Source organism: Amphiprion ocellaris, chromosome 13 (assembly GCF_022539595.1).
Source record: "Amphiprion ocellaris isolate individual 3 ecotype Okinawa chromosome 13, ASM2253959v1, whole genome shotgun sequence".
Taxonomy (NCBI): domain Eukaryota; kingdom Metazoa; phylum Chordata; class Actinopteri; family Pomacentridae; genus Amphiprion; species Amphiprion ocellaris.
Window position 1 is genome coordinate 9487530 of NC_072778.1, and position 12071 is coordinate 9499600.

Consider the following 12071-nt stretch of genomic DNA (forward strand, 5'->3'; position numbering starts at 1 on the left):
TGCCATCAGCCGTCTGTCACACAGGACTATAGCTTAATAAATAAGAGGAAATCCCTTGATCCCAATCTAAATATTGCGAAAGGCAAGGCAGCACTTTCTGACATTTTTTCCAGACATACCTTTATTTGTGCGATGGCATTTACGTCATCTAGCATATCTGCTGTCAGCTATTTTCATGAAGTCTCGTGTTTAAAAAGAGATGTCACAGTGGACGGATCATAGCAGGAGGTAAGATAAAAAAGAACACAGGCATAAAAGTATAAATACGATTTGCAAATGTCAGGGTTGCTCTCTATCACTATTCGACTCCAATACCACTTCATGCTATCCAAAAGAGATCCGCCGAAAAGCTGCTCAGATGAATGTGAAACACGACAAGATGGACAGTTAAGACTTTCGAAAATGCACGCAAGGCTGTGGTTGTAATTCAGATAGCATGTCCTCCCTGTATCGGTTGCACAACACTGTGACAATTCTGTAGGTTGCAGGGATCAAAAACAAAGAGGGGAAAGAAAAAAAAAGGTGGGAGACTTATGGTCGTCACTTTGGATAGTTTTCCCATAAATGAGGCAGACATTGAGACACATGTCCCCAAGAAAGCCTTATAAATCTGCGAGCATGTCCAACATTTGCAGATGACGGTGCCCAGTCGCATAACCACCTGTCAAAACTCGTCTTCCCTTTTCTTTTGATCTCCGTCTGCTACTCCACTATCTGCATTATTCTGCTTTCTATTTCTCACAAAAAAAACTTTCTTTACTTTAGGAATTTTCTGGCAGTAGGTGATCTAAACTAAGCTGTATAATAGGTGATTGATAGCATACAGGCAGAGGAGACCAACGTAAGAGGAAGAGCACCAATTTATTTTCCATTTTAAATAAAGATGGAAAGTGGGGTAACTGCCAAGGGTATTCATTTGATCTGAATGGAACTCCAATAAAGCAAATTCTTTCAACAGCTATTTCAGTTCTTCACAGAGAGGCATTCCCCAAACAACCTTTTGTCTTCTCTCCTGACAGCCCACAACTGTTATCCAAGCCCTTCTTGGTGACTCCCTTTTAAATCAATATATATAACATTACCGAGGATGAAATCTGGTAAGCCTGACCACATGAAGCAGATACTTCTCCACGGCTGATGACAGATTCAGCCATTTGCTTCTTGTGTCTTTTAGTTCGTCTTCTACACAAGGATATTTATTTCCATCTATCGCTGCACATTGATATCTGGAGCAGAATCACGATCAGTGTAGCTGCCAAATGTGGCAGATGTAGAGAGAATTTGTCCTGATGTTACTGCAGATGCTGTATATTTAGGATTTACATTCTGTATCATTTTACATAGGAGGAGTGAACATTCAGTGTTTTTTTTTCTCTTTCTTAAGATAAATATTGTGATTTTAAAAAACCCAACAACCTCAAAATTTAATGGGAATAAAAATACTGAAGACTTTGCAGTTTGAAAGGCAATGTTTTTTATAGGGTTAGATGCTATTCTTGGACGCATATATTAAAGCTTTTACATGATGTAAGGCTGCCATCTAGTGGTAAATGTGGCGATTTGCTACCAAGTAAAGCAGAGAAAATACACTATATTGCCAAAAGTATTTGCTCACCCATCCAAATAATCAGAATCAGGTGTTCCAATCACTTCCGTGGCCACAGGTGTATAAAATCAAGCACCTAGGCATGCAGACTGCTTTTACAAACATTTGTGAAAGAATCTGTGCGACGCCAGTGCACAAAGCAAGGTCCATGGATGACAGAGTCTGGTGTGGATGAACTTGACTGGCCTGCACAGAGTCCTGACCTCAACCTGATAGAACACCTTTGGGATGAATTAGAGCAGAGACTGAGAGCCAGACCTTCTGGTCCAACATCAGTGTGTGACCTCACAAATGTGCTTCTGAAAGAATGGTCAAAAATTCCCATAAACACACTCCTAAACCTTGTGGACAGCCTTCCCAGAAGAGTTGAAGCTGTTATAGCTGCAAAGGGTGGACCGAGGTCATATTGAACCCTACGGATTAGGAATGGGATGTCACTTACGTTCATATGCGAGTCAAGGCAGGTGAGCGAATACTTTTATATACTGTATTGTACTCATCAATATCTAGATAGATAGATAGATAGATAGATAGATAGATGGATGGATAGATAGATAGATAGATAGATAGATAGATCGATACTTTAGTAATCCTGAGGGAAATTTAAGATATTTTACAATAATCTCAGATAATCTTTTAAGAAAATCCCACAAAAAGTTGTGTGTTGTCTACAAAATATTATTATGATTCCTTCATCTCGTTAGGTAGCATATGAAGGTCCATCTGTCTCTTGAGGGCCACGCAGATAGATGACAGTACGGATGCTAAGAAAAAAAAGAAAAAAGCCAAGTTAGGCTAATTGTTCACAACCCCCCCAACAGACCTAATAGATATTACAGATGATAGAACTGCAACAATCACACAATTAATCGATGAAGAGAACTTGAAAATGTTTTAATAATTGGGTCTTTAAGCCAACATTCACTGGTTTAAGCTTCTCCGATGTGAATATTTGCTAGTTTCTATGGTTTCCTGCAACTGTAAACTGATTATTTTTTGGCTTTGGCTCAACAGTTCAGCACAACAAGCCCTAAGTAGGTGTAACTTATGGATGAAATGGAAATCATAGACAACTAATAATTGATTTATTAAAAAGTATTTTGCAGACTAACTGATGAAAACAACGAGACAACATGTAGAATAAACTAATGCAGTGCATTTGCAGCATATCATCCATATCTTCCTGAAGCATTTGTAGAATTCTTGATATTTTCACAACAACTTTTCAACTTTCCCTGTTTTAAATACTGAATCTGTTGGTTTGCGCAAAACCAACAGAACATCTTGACATGGTTTGTCTGATAAGACCAAAGAGGAAGTTGAGCTGATGCGGCATATGCGTGTATTTCCTTTCAATACCATATGAAATTGCATGAAGTTGCATCCGGTATAAAAGGGTAAAGCTTCAGGAAGTAGAGTTTTGACAGTGTTTTAAACACGCATGCATTTTTATGGACCTAAGACTAACTTCTACCATAAAGCAAGTCCGAACTACAAAAATGTGAAGGTTTAATTGCCTGTAATGCGACTATGTGAAGCGATTTGATAATGTAAGTAACAAAAGGATTGCACGCAAACATAAAAAACTACCAACTACATAAACCGTATATGATCAGATCTTACCTTTTACCATTTTTTAGGAGATCGAAGGCCTCATTGATTTGATTCAGTTGCCGTGTGTGAGTGATAAACTCATCCAGCTTCAGCTTGTTGTCCATGTAGTCATCCACCAGTTTCGGCACATCCAGTACACTCTTCCAGCCTGTACAAGAAGAAGACAAAACTCAGGTCTTATGAACCAACACAGTGATCACTATTGATCCCTGAAGAAAGCCACTTTTCCTATCACTGTCTCTTTAGTGCCATGTGAGAGAAATCCTCCTCCTGTGACTCTGATGTTAGATTCAATGCATGTCAGAAGTTAGTTTGTGATTACTTGTTGACACAGTGTTCATCATTTTCTACTTCTTTTTGTGGTTTCCTGTGTTACACAACTGACCATCTTGATAATGAGTACAAACTTTTTAACTTTTAATCACATCAGGATGTTTGGTCACAGGCTGCATGATCATACATTGGTGTTAGAAATACATCAAATGTTACATGTTGTGTGGTTGTGTTGTATTTGGGTCTCAGTAGTTTGTGGTTACTGTGACCTGCCTGTCAGCTGTCAGTGAATCTGTGCTTGTACTCCTGTTGAAAAGTAACTCAAAACTGCTGTATTCTGTGATAGCGGGGCAATTTCATCAAAATTCCAGCTAAATCCATGAACTGATTTTAACTCTTAATATTTGAATTATTAATCAACACAACTCTGTACCTGAAGCCATAATCAAAACATGTTTACAAGTGATATTTTAGTAAACACTTTCCTGAAGTCTAAAATCAAATTGGCCCCAGAAATGCCACATCAATTTTTTTTTTTTGTATTTGGAGGTAGATCTTTAGCTGAACAATAATGCACACAATTTTACATTGCAATTGTCACTCAGGTTTCAATCATACCATTTCACATTAACTGACACATTACAGGAGCTCATTTTTTGTGCCTGAACTAATAGGCTCAGTAGCATTGTATTCAGTTCACCTCCAAAATAAGTCCCCTTCAAAGTGCGGCCCATCAGCAGCTTTTCAACCAGGACAGATATTGATTCTGTCTCTGTCCACCCAGCAATGACACACATGCCCCAGGCATCTGTTGTGGACTCAAGTGCAGCACTCTAGGACAAGAGGCAGACCTGACATCTTCAAAAAAATACTTTTTAAATTACATATACAAAAACACATATAAAAAATACAGTTGTAAATTTGTGCAGTGTGTCACTTTTGTTTTTGCAGAAACAAACATCAGTGGTGACACTGTTTTAATATTACTACTGTACTTGCAGAACTGCATTTGCAAATACTCAGCTGTCTAAAGTTTGGAGCGAGGTTGAGACACCCACCATGATAACTGGACTTCCAACACACTCCAGAGCATAGTCCACCCCTCCGTTGGTCTTCTCCACCACAACCTCTTGGATAGGCTTGCTAAAATCTCTGGGGTTGATACAGTCAGTGGCTCCAAACAGTTTGGCTTTCTCAAACTTCTCAGGGTTGATGTCAATCCCAATGATGGTTTTTGCCATGGCAACCTTGCAGCCCATGATGGCAGCCAGTCCAACTGCTCCAAGCCCAAACACGACACACGAGGAATCTTTCTCAACCTGGACGTACACAAATTGGAAACCAGTCAATCAAAAGGAATTTATGATCACGTCATAATTTCCACAGATAACATTTGTTGCATTTCGAGTCCATTCCTCTATCTGTGTTTATCACCATTTATTATTTTATTTACACTGTATTGAATTTTTATTCCTATGTAAACCTAGTCATAATTAAAGATCCCATATTATGCTCATTTAGAGGTTGATAATTCTGCTTTTGGCATCTACTAGAATATTCTTAAATGCTTTAATGTTTAAAGATCACATTATTTTTCTCATGCTATAAATTGCTCGTAACACCTTATAAGGTCCCCTCCCAAAAAGTCTAGTCTACACTGATTGGTCAGTTGGCCTGACAAAGCGAGATAATGTTTGTTACGTACCATAATCCCGGATGTTTGAGTATAGGAAGAAAGGTTTACATATCTTATTTTGAAAGAAGCATCCTAAAATGTTCAGCCAATTTTTGGAATAATATTTATATATAATATATTGATGAACAAGAACAACATCTTTTATATTCAACTTATATTATCTACTACCATTTATCAAGAAACATTTATGACAGTCTGCAACAGATCATAGTTAGTGACTTTTGTTGTTATTACACTAAGCTTAACTCTTAATAAAATGACATTTCTAGCAATAAATATTTCTAAATGTCTTGCTTAGGCATCATTCTTGCCCTGAGAATAGAGAAGGCTCTGCACAGAACAATTTCTAGTTCGAGTAACAGTTGATGTCAAATCAAAAAAATTTGCATGTAAGCGTCCAGCAGATTTGAATGATCTTACCTTGGCTGCCTTAACAGCGGCACCGTAACCAGTGGAGACACCACAGCCTAGCAGACATACTTTGTCCAGTGGTGCATCGGCTCTTATCTTTGCAAGTGAGGTGTCGGGAACCACGGTGTACTGGGAGAAGGAACTGACGCCAAGGAACTGGTAAACCTGCTGCCCCTTACAAGATATCCTGCTTGTGCCATCAGCCAATACACCCACTTGTGCATTTTCCCTAAAACCCACATAGAACAGTGTGCAGTGATACTCCATGAAAAGAATATGGTAAATTTGTATAGACGTACGGTAATGTAATCACCAGTTCTTCCTGCAGTGATTCGTTTTGGGACTTTGACATCGCTCACATTCACCACAATATGGTAGAAAAAGAGGAATAACTTTATCCCCTGAGAATGCAACAAAAACAATTCAGTCAGCTGTGGCAAAAAGGAGAAATAAGAACTAAACCAAATGTCATGCTTGTTGGTTGGAAGTGAGAGCAATTTACCCGGTGAGAATGTGGTGACATCTGGACCGACACTCTCCACTATGCCTGCTGCTTCATGACCGAGAACTAAAGGGAACGGTCTGGATTTCATCCCTTTGTGAGTCTCATACAGGTATTCCCAGTCGGTGTGGCACACGCCTGTGGCAACTGTCTGCACAGGTAGAAAGGTGTTGGTTTTAGTGATAGTTTCAGGAAGTAGATAGAGATGTTGCAGAACCTGCACACATTTCATGTTAGTATTTATCACACGCCTCATCAAATTAAAACTAGATGACACAAATGACTAAGACAATTCTGATATTTAGTCTCCACTAATGCGACCATTACAGAATTTAACAGTGTGTCTCATTTTCACATTAATTAACCATGTTGACACTGACTTTTATGCTGTGTGGCATTACATATTCCAACACTTATAACCTATGCCCCCAAAAAACAAACATGCATATTGTTTGTGTTGGGGTGTGCTGCTAACCTTGATCCTGACTTCATGGGCCTTGGGTGGGGCCACTTCCACCTCCTCAATAACCAGAGCTCTTCCAGGCTCCCAAGCAACAGCAGCTTCACATTTGATCACCTAAAGGACAAAAACACATATGTTCTGCGATTTTGGTTGTGAATTACATCACATTTACAGCTAAATGAGGGGAAACTAGGTTATGAAAAACATACTTTAGCTGTTGTCAGAAATAGTTGGCTCAAAGCATCAAAAACACCAGTCTATTTATAACAGAATGGAAATATCACAGAATGAGCTTTTTTTTCATACCTGACGTGCTGTTGTCATTTTTGAGTGACGTTTCCAAAATAAACAACCTGCATTTCAACAAAATAATTAAATTATCGAAACATACACCTGCGTTTATCACAAAGTCACAAAGAGACAACTTCGTATCATTTTCTATCTATTTTGTATTAGACTACGTGAAATAATGCTTACCGTGTTACTTGTCTCAACAAGTCTAGCGCCAACAGCCAGTGTCTGTTCCTTTAAATATGGCTGATGGGCAGTTTACGACATTTCCCAACACTACTGCCTACCTTTACGGCAATGTGCGGTCACACGTGTTGACATCGCATGGAAGTCCGCGGCAGCGAGCAGGGCAGGCAGTCGATTAAATTTGTGTGTAATTTGGTTTAATTTTAGTCTAAATGAGGTTTCCGACTTTCTTAGTGTTTCTGTTTTGAAGTAAATACACGTCGTCTTGTTTTTTGTTTGAAAATGTGCATGAATGTCGTAGTTTGAATGACCGAATTAAGCTAACACGTTAGCAAGAAGTTGTGCAGTGCCTCTAAAGCCACACTGTTGAGAGCAGTGAATTCACTCCTGCGTACGCTTTGTAATGTTGAATTAACGTGTTTTTGTGTCGTGTTTAATTTATCCTGGCTTCCTTATTTGCAGAGGATTTGAAGAAGCATGTCGTTCAGAGGAGGAGGAGGTGGACGAGGCGGTGGAAGAGGTGGAGGTTTTAACCGAGGTGGAGGAGGCAGAGGAGGGTTTGGAGGAGGCAGAGGTGGAGGATTTGGACGGGGAGGTGGAAGAGGTGGTTTTAACAGACAGCAAGACTATGGTCCTCCGGAATATGTTGTTGGTAAGTTGATCAGACTTCATTTGGGCCCAGTGAACTGGTTGACCATGCTGTATCTGCTTAAGCTACACACTGGTAGCACTTTCTGCAGCTCAGTATTGTGGCAGAGTGAGGAAGTAATGCTCACTGTGTTATCTACTAGATGGGTGCGATGACCAGTTCATCTCAAAACAAATTTACCACAGTTAGCAGTTTCTTGCTTGTACACATTTTGGCTCAACAGTTAACTGATTTCAATCAGTGCGATTGGTTTATTCCATTTTAAGTAATCACGCCCTTTTGCTCAATCATCTTTAATGTGCTTGAAACGTTTGTCACAAACCAGGATATTTAAAATGATGTCTGAACTTTTGTACTTATATCAAGTTTTTTTTTTTTTTTGAGGTAATCCGTCATTTGTAAATTGCCCGTTGAGCCACTGTCACACATTGATATTAAATGGTGTCAATGATTTTCCAAGTTCATGCCATCCCTCTCCTTGTCTGTCACGCTTTTGTTGGTCATGTTCACTGCGTCATCTACTAGATGGGTGTGATGACCAGTTCATCACACTCATGTGATAAGGTCCCATGGAATGTTTTAAATCTGTTTAAAAAGGGGATGATTAATAAGGTAAAGCTGGAAAATCTGATAGCAATATCTGTCCCAAAATTGCATTTAGATATTTTCCTGACTCCTCAGCCCCAGTAAACATCCAAGCTGTAATCACAACAGAATACTGCATTTTTAAAACCCTCCCTTATATCAGACGTTGGGCTGAATAATGTGGGAATGTCTAAAAAAAAAACAATGCAATTTAAGTTGAATATAAAAGATGTTGTCCTTGTTCATCATTTGTAAATAGACGCAACAGACTCTGCAGTTGTACAGCTGTCTTGCATTTTCTGAAGATTTTACAGCAAGTTGTAAAAAAAATATAATGGAAATTTTATATATCTTTAATATTAATTCCATGTAATAAGCACAACAGATGGTGTATGAGGATGCTTTTGAACTCACATCCCATCATGACATTGTAAAACAAATAACTACACACATTGGTGGTTATTGATGTGTGCTATTACTACTGAGTTTTAAAAAAAGTTTTAGTTTTCCTCAATTCATTCCATGTTTTATTGATATTTCTTATTTTAATACTTCAAAAGCCCCAATGTCGCCATTGTGTTTATGTCTAAACTGCATGGATTCTGGTTTGCAGAGTTGCAGACTTGCAAAACTGCTCATGATGGTTGCAGTATGTTTTACAGAACTGTGTTTCGTTGTCTTTCCACTCTGCAGCGCTTGGAGAATTCATGCATCCATGTGAAGATGACATTGTGTGCAAATGTACTACAGAAGAAAACAAGGTTCCATACTTCAATGCCCCAGTTTACTTGGAAAACAAAGAGCAGATCGGAAAAGTGGATGAGATATTCGGCCAGCTCCGAGACTTTGTATCCTTTCTGTCTTTATTTCAGCCCCTAAATCTCTGAGGTGACACCTTGTGGGGAACCGCTGGGGGTTAAATATCAGCCTTGTTACCCAGAATCCTGTTCACTCCTTAACCTATCTCTGCAGTATTTTTCAGTCAAACTTTCTGAAAATATGAAGGCGTCTTCGTTTAAGAAGTTACAGAAGGTACAAAAGGTCTTCCTGAACATTTTCAAGTACTGAATTTGGATACATCTATTTGCTAAACAGTATGTAATTAGTGCTTCTTTTTTTAGTTTTATATAGATCCAATGAAGCTCCTCCCTTTGCAAAGATTCCTCCCGAGGCCACCAGGAGAGAAGGGGCCACCTAGAGGAGGCCGAGGTGGAGGAAGAGGTGGTGGACGTGGGGGTGAGGCGTCAATTTCTCATTTTGATCTATTAAGTGTGCAGCCTTTTTTTCCTGTTTGGGCACTATTTTTAAATGCTGTGAATTTAAAGTGGAAAGAAAGATTTAACATCTGCTTATTAAGAGTATGACTTGTAAGAGAGATTTAATTAATTCTGCTTTGTTTTTATTTCAGGTGGTTTCCGAGGCGGCAGGGGAGGAGGATTTGGAGGTGGACGAGGTGGAAGAGGTGGAGGTTTCGGAGGTGGACGAGGCGGAGGCTTCAGAGGAGGAAGAGGAGGAGGTGGTGGACGTGGATTTAGAGGTTAGCCGGTTTCCTGTGTGCTAAAATTTTTATTTGTCTTTCTGAATGTAAAAGTTGTCATGTGGTTTATCAAGCATATGTTTTCTTGATGTTCATTATTGTCATTGTTTTCTTTATTTGCAGGTGGGAAATGATCTGACAGAGGGTCTGGCAAGATCGTCACATCTTTACTTCCAGCTAAAAGGTTGCGCTCTACATCAGAATCGTGGCTTGTTGGACTTGTATAGACATTGCCTTCATTTGTAGACCTTGAGAGGAGTTTTCACTTTGCGTTTTATGTTTTTTCTTTTTACCAGTTTCGAATGAGTGATGGATCTTCATGGTTTTTATTTAAAAGGTTCATAAGTATGCTTGTGTGTAAAATAACAGGGACCTTTTCAGCTTTTTATGGAGGGTGTTTATTGGAAAACCCTTTGTAAGAAAGTGTGTCACCATTCTGTGCTGATTATGTTTAAATGTTTAAGATTCCGGGAAACATGTTCACAAACCTCCATGTACTAATTTCCTTTGTAGAGGAAAATGTGTGCAAATCAGACTGTATTCAATGTTGGTTGATAATATTTTCATACTCATTTTGTAATATCTGAAGATAAATATTGTAGCTTTTTTCTTAAAGGCCTCGATTAAAACATGCTTTGTAACTGTATGTCCATTTTATATTCTCAGGTTTTGCAAGAATTTTTGACACCATGACATGGAATTTGTCATCCCACAATGCTATGCAGAATAGGCTAATCTTACTTATGCAGCAAATAAGCAAAAGTTGATAAATTAATATTCTTTTAGACCCCCCTCACTCAAAAATTTGCTTTTTTTTATTAGCTTGAGAAATTATTGTCACAAAGAAATTTTGCCTGAATTCAAGATGATTCTGTGATGCTGTAATTACTTTGAAAGGCAATTATGGTCTAATATGCTGAAAATGTGTTTGTACAGTCATATGAAATCATAAGTACCTGGAAATTGACATATTTGGAGTAGGATCCTTTTGATACAGTGCCTGGTGCACTTAAACAACATAGGAAAAAATGCTTTTTCAATTATACATTCATCCACAACAGCAAAAAAATTAAATGTCACTAAGTGGTAAAAGTAATTGGGTTCATAATATAGTATTGCCGTCTTTAAGAGAAGGAATGAATATATTCCCTGTTTCACAACACTTGAATGAGAATCAAATCTGAGCTTTGACTTTGCCTATACATAACCCTCCATTTCTTCTATGTGAGCAATTCCATGATGAAGTCTAGACAGAAAATCCTCTTCAAAGGTTCACTTCTAGTTCAGCTTCAAGCACCCTTTGATATGATGCAGAATTCATATTTCAACCAGTGAATGCACTGTGAGTCACAGGTGGTTTGAGGTTCTGTTGAAATGTATGTATGGACAAACATATACATTAAGATCTTCATGTTCACCAGCAAAGTGTAGTTTTGCACTGATGCTCTTTTTGGACATTTTTTCAGACTTGCCTTTCATGCAGCTCAAATCTATATGTATGCACTTTGATGCTAAAATTTAAATTTCACTACAAATCCTGTGAATACGGTGTTATTTTTGTATCAAAAAGATGTCCACAGGACTGGCTATCTCAATTGACAGTTGTTTTAAACCTACTCTATATAAAAATTATGCAAAAATGATTGATCATCTATTCAAATCCCTTGCCAGACTAATTGAAATCCAGAACTATTTTATTATTTCTTCTTTTTTATTTTCTGAAACCCTAAAGAGTGCTTTCGATCTTGGGATGATGACACATTAACTGCAAAGAGAACACCAGACCATAACTTTCAGTTTTAAATAAGAGAGATTCTAATTATTGCCACCTAATCTCCAACCCCTGATTATAATTTAATTTGTTTAAATCTGTATAGGCGTAGGTTTTATTTGTCATGTTTGAGGATGTCATCTTTGTTAATATCCACTATTGATTTAATTAAATTTTATTTTTACAGCGCCAATTCACTACATATGTCATCTCACAGCACTTAACATGGTAAGGTAGAGACCTAACAAATTATTATTATTGTGTCTTGGTAAAACATGTTGAATAGGTCAACAATTCCCTTCATTATTTTTTTTATAATCATTATTTATATATTTAAAACATTTACATTTAAAGCAACAGACCTTGAGCCAAAGTCTGTGACACTGTGGTCAGCAGTGGAAAAAACAGTTGTAGATTGTTGATAATTCAGTTAGGGAGAAGCAATTTTTGAACAACAGCAACATAATAATAATAATAATAATAATAA

The 12071-nt window shown here is 38.0% G+C and overlaps 2 protein-coding genes across 2 annotated transcripts; one reads left to right on the plus strand and one right to left on the minus strand.

The window, feature by feature from the left end:
- Positions 1-842: 842 nt before the first annotated feature.
- LOC111588373 (alcohol dehydrogenase class-3-like) lies at positions 843-7541 on the minus strand. Its single transcript, XM_035943119.2, has 10 exons — positions 7043-7541; positions 6872-6918; positions 6578-6679; positions 6103-6253; positions 5914-6001; positions 5610-5829; positions 4552-4812; positions 4194-4326; positions 3230-3368; positions 843-2370 (listed from the first exon to the last, which is right to left on the minus strand). Exons 2-10 carry the CDS (start codon positions 6887-6889, stop codon positions 2307-2309), a joined length of 1176 nt encoding a protein of 391 aa, XP_035799012.1. The 5' UTR covers positions 6890-6918; positions 7043-7541; the 3' UTR covers positions 843-2306.
- Positions 7128-10459, plus strand: gar1 (GAR1 homolog, ribonucleoprotein). Its single transcript, XM_023298747.2, has 7 exons — positions 7128-7225; positions 7505-7694; positions 8970-9124; positions 9249-9308; positions 9398-9512; positions 9685-9813; positions 9937-10459. Exons 2-7 carry the CDS (start codon positions 7520-7522, stop codon positions 9945-9947), a joined length of 645 nt encoding a protein of 214 aa, XP_023154515.2. The 5' UTR covers positions 7128-7225; positions 7505-7519; the 3' UTR covers positions 9948-10459.
- Positions 10460-12071: the final 1612 nt, after the last annotated feature.

What these genes read in the sequence shown, in the direction of transcription:
- LOC111588373 (XM_035943119.2), bottom strand. An exon ending in TGTCACCACATTCTCACCGG is followed by an intron (nt 6,002 to 6,102) that starts GTAAATTGCTCT and finishes TTGCATTCTCAG; the next exon opens with GGGATAAAGTTATTCCTCTT. An exon ending in CCGCTGTTAAGGCAGCCAAG is followed by an intron (nt 4,813 to 5,609) that starts GTAAGATCATTC and finishes GTGTACGTCCAG; the next exon opens with GTTGAGAAAGATTCCTCGTG.
- gar1 (XM_023298747.2), top strand. Translation starts at nt 7,520, where the DNA reads ATGTCGTTCAGAGGAGGAGGAGGTGGACGAGGCGGTGGAAGAGGTGGA. An exon ending in TCGGCCAGCTCCGAGACTTT is followed by an intron (nt 9,125 to 9,248) that starts GTATCCTTTCTG and finishes CTATCTCTGCAG; the next exon opens with TATTTTTCAGTCAAACTTTC. An exon ending in CGTTTAAGAAGTTACAGAAG is followed by an intron (nt 9,309 to 9,397) that starts GTACAAAAGGTC and finishes TTCTTTTTTTAG; the next exon opens with TTTTATATAGATCCAATGAA.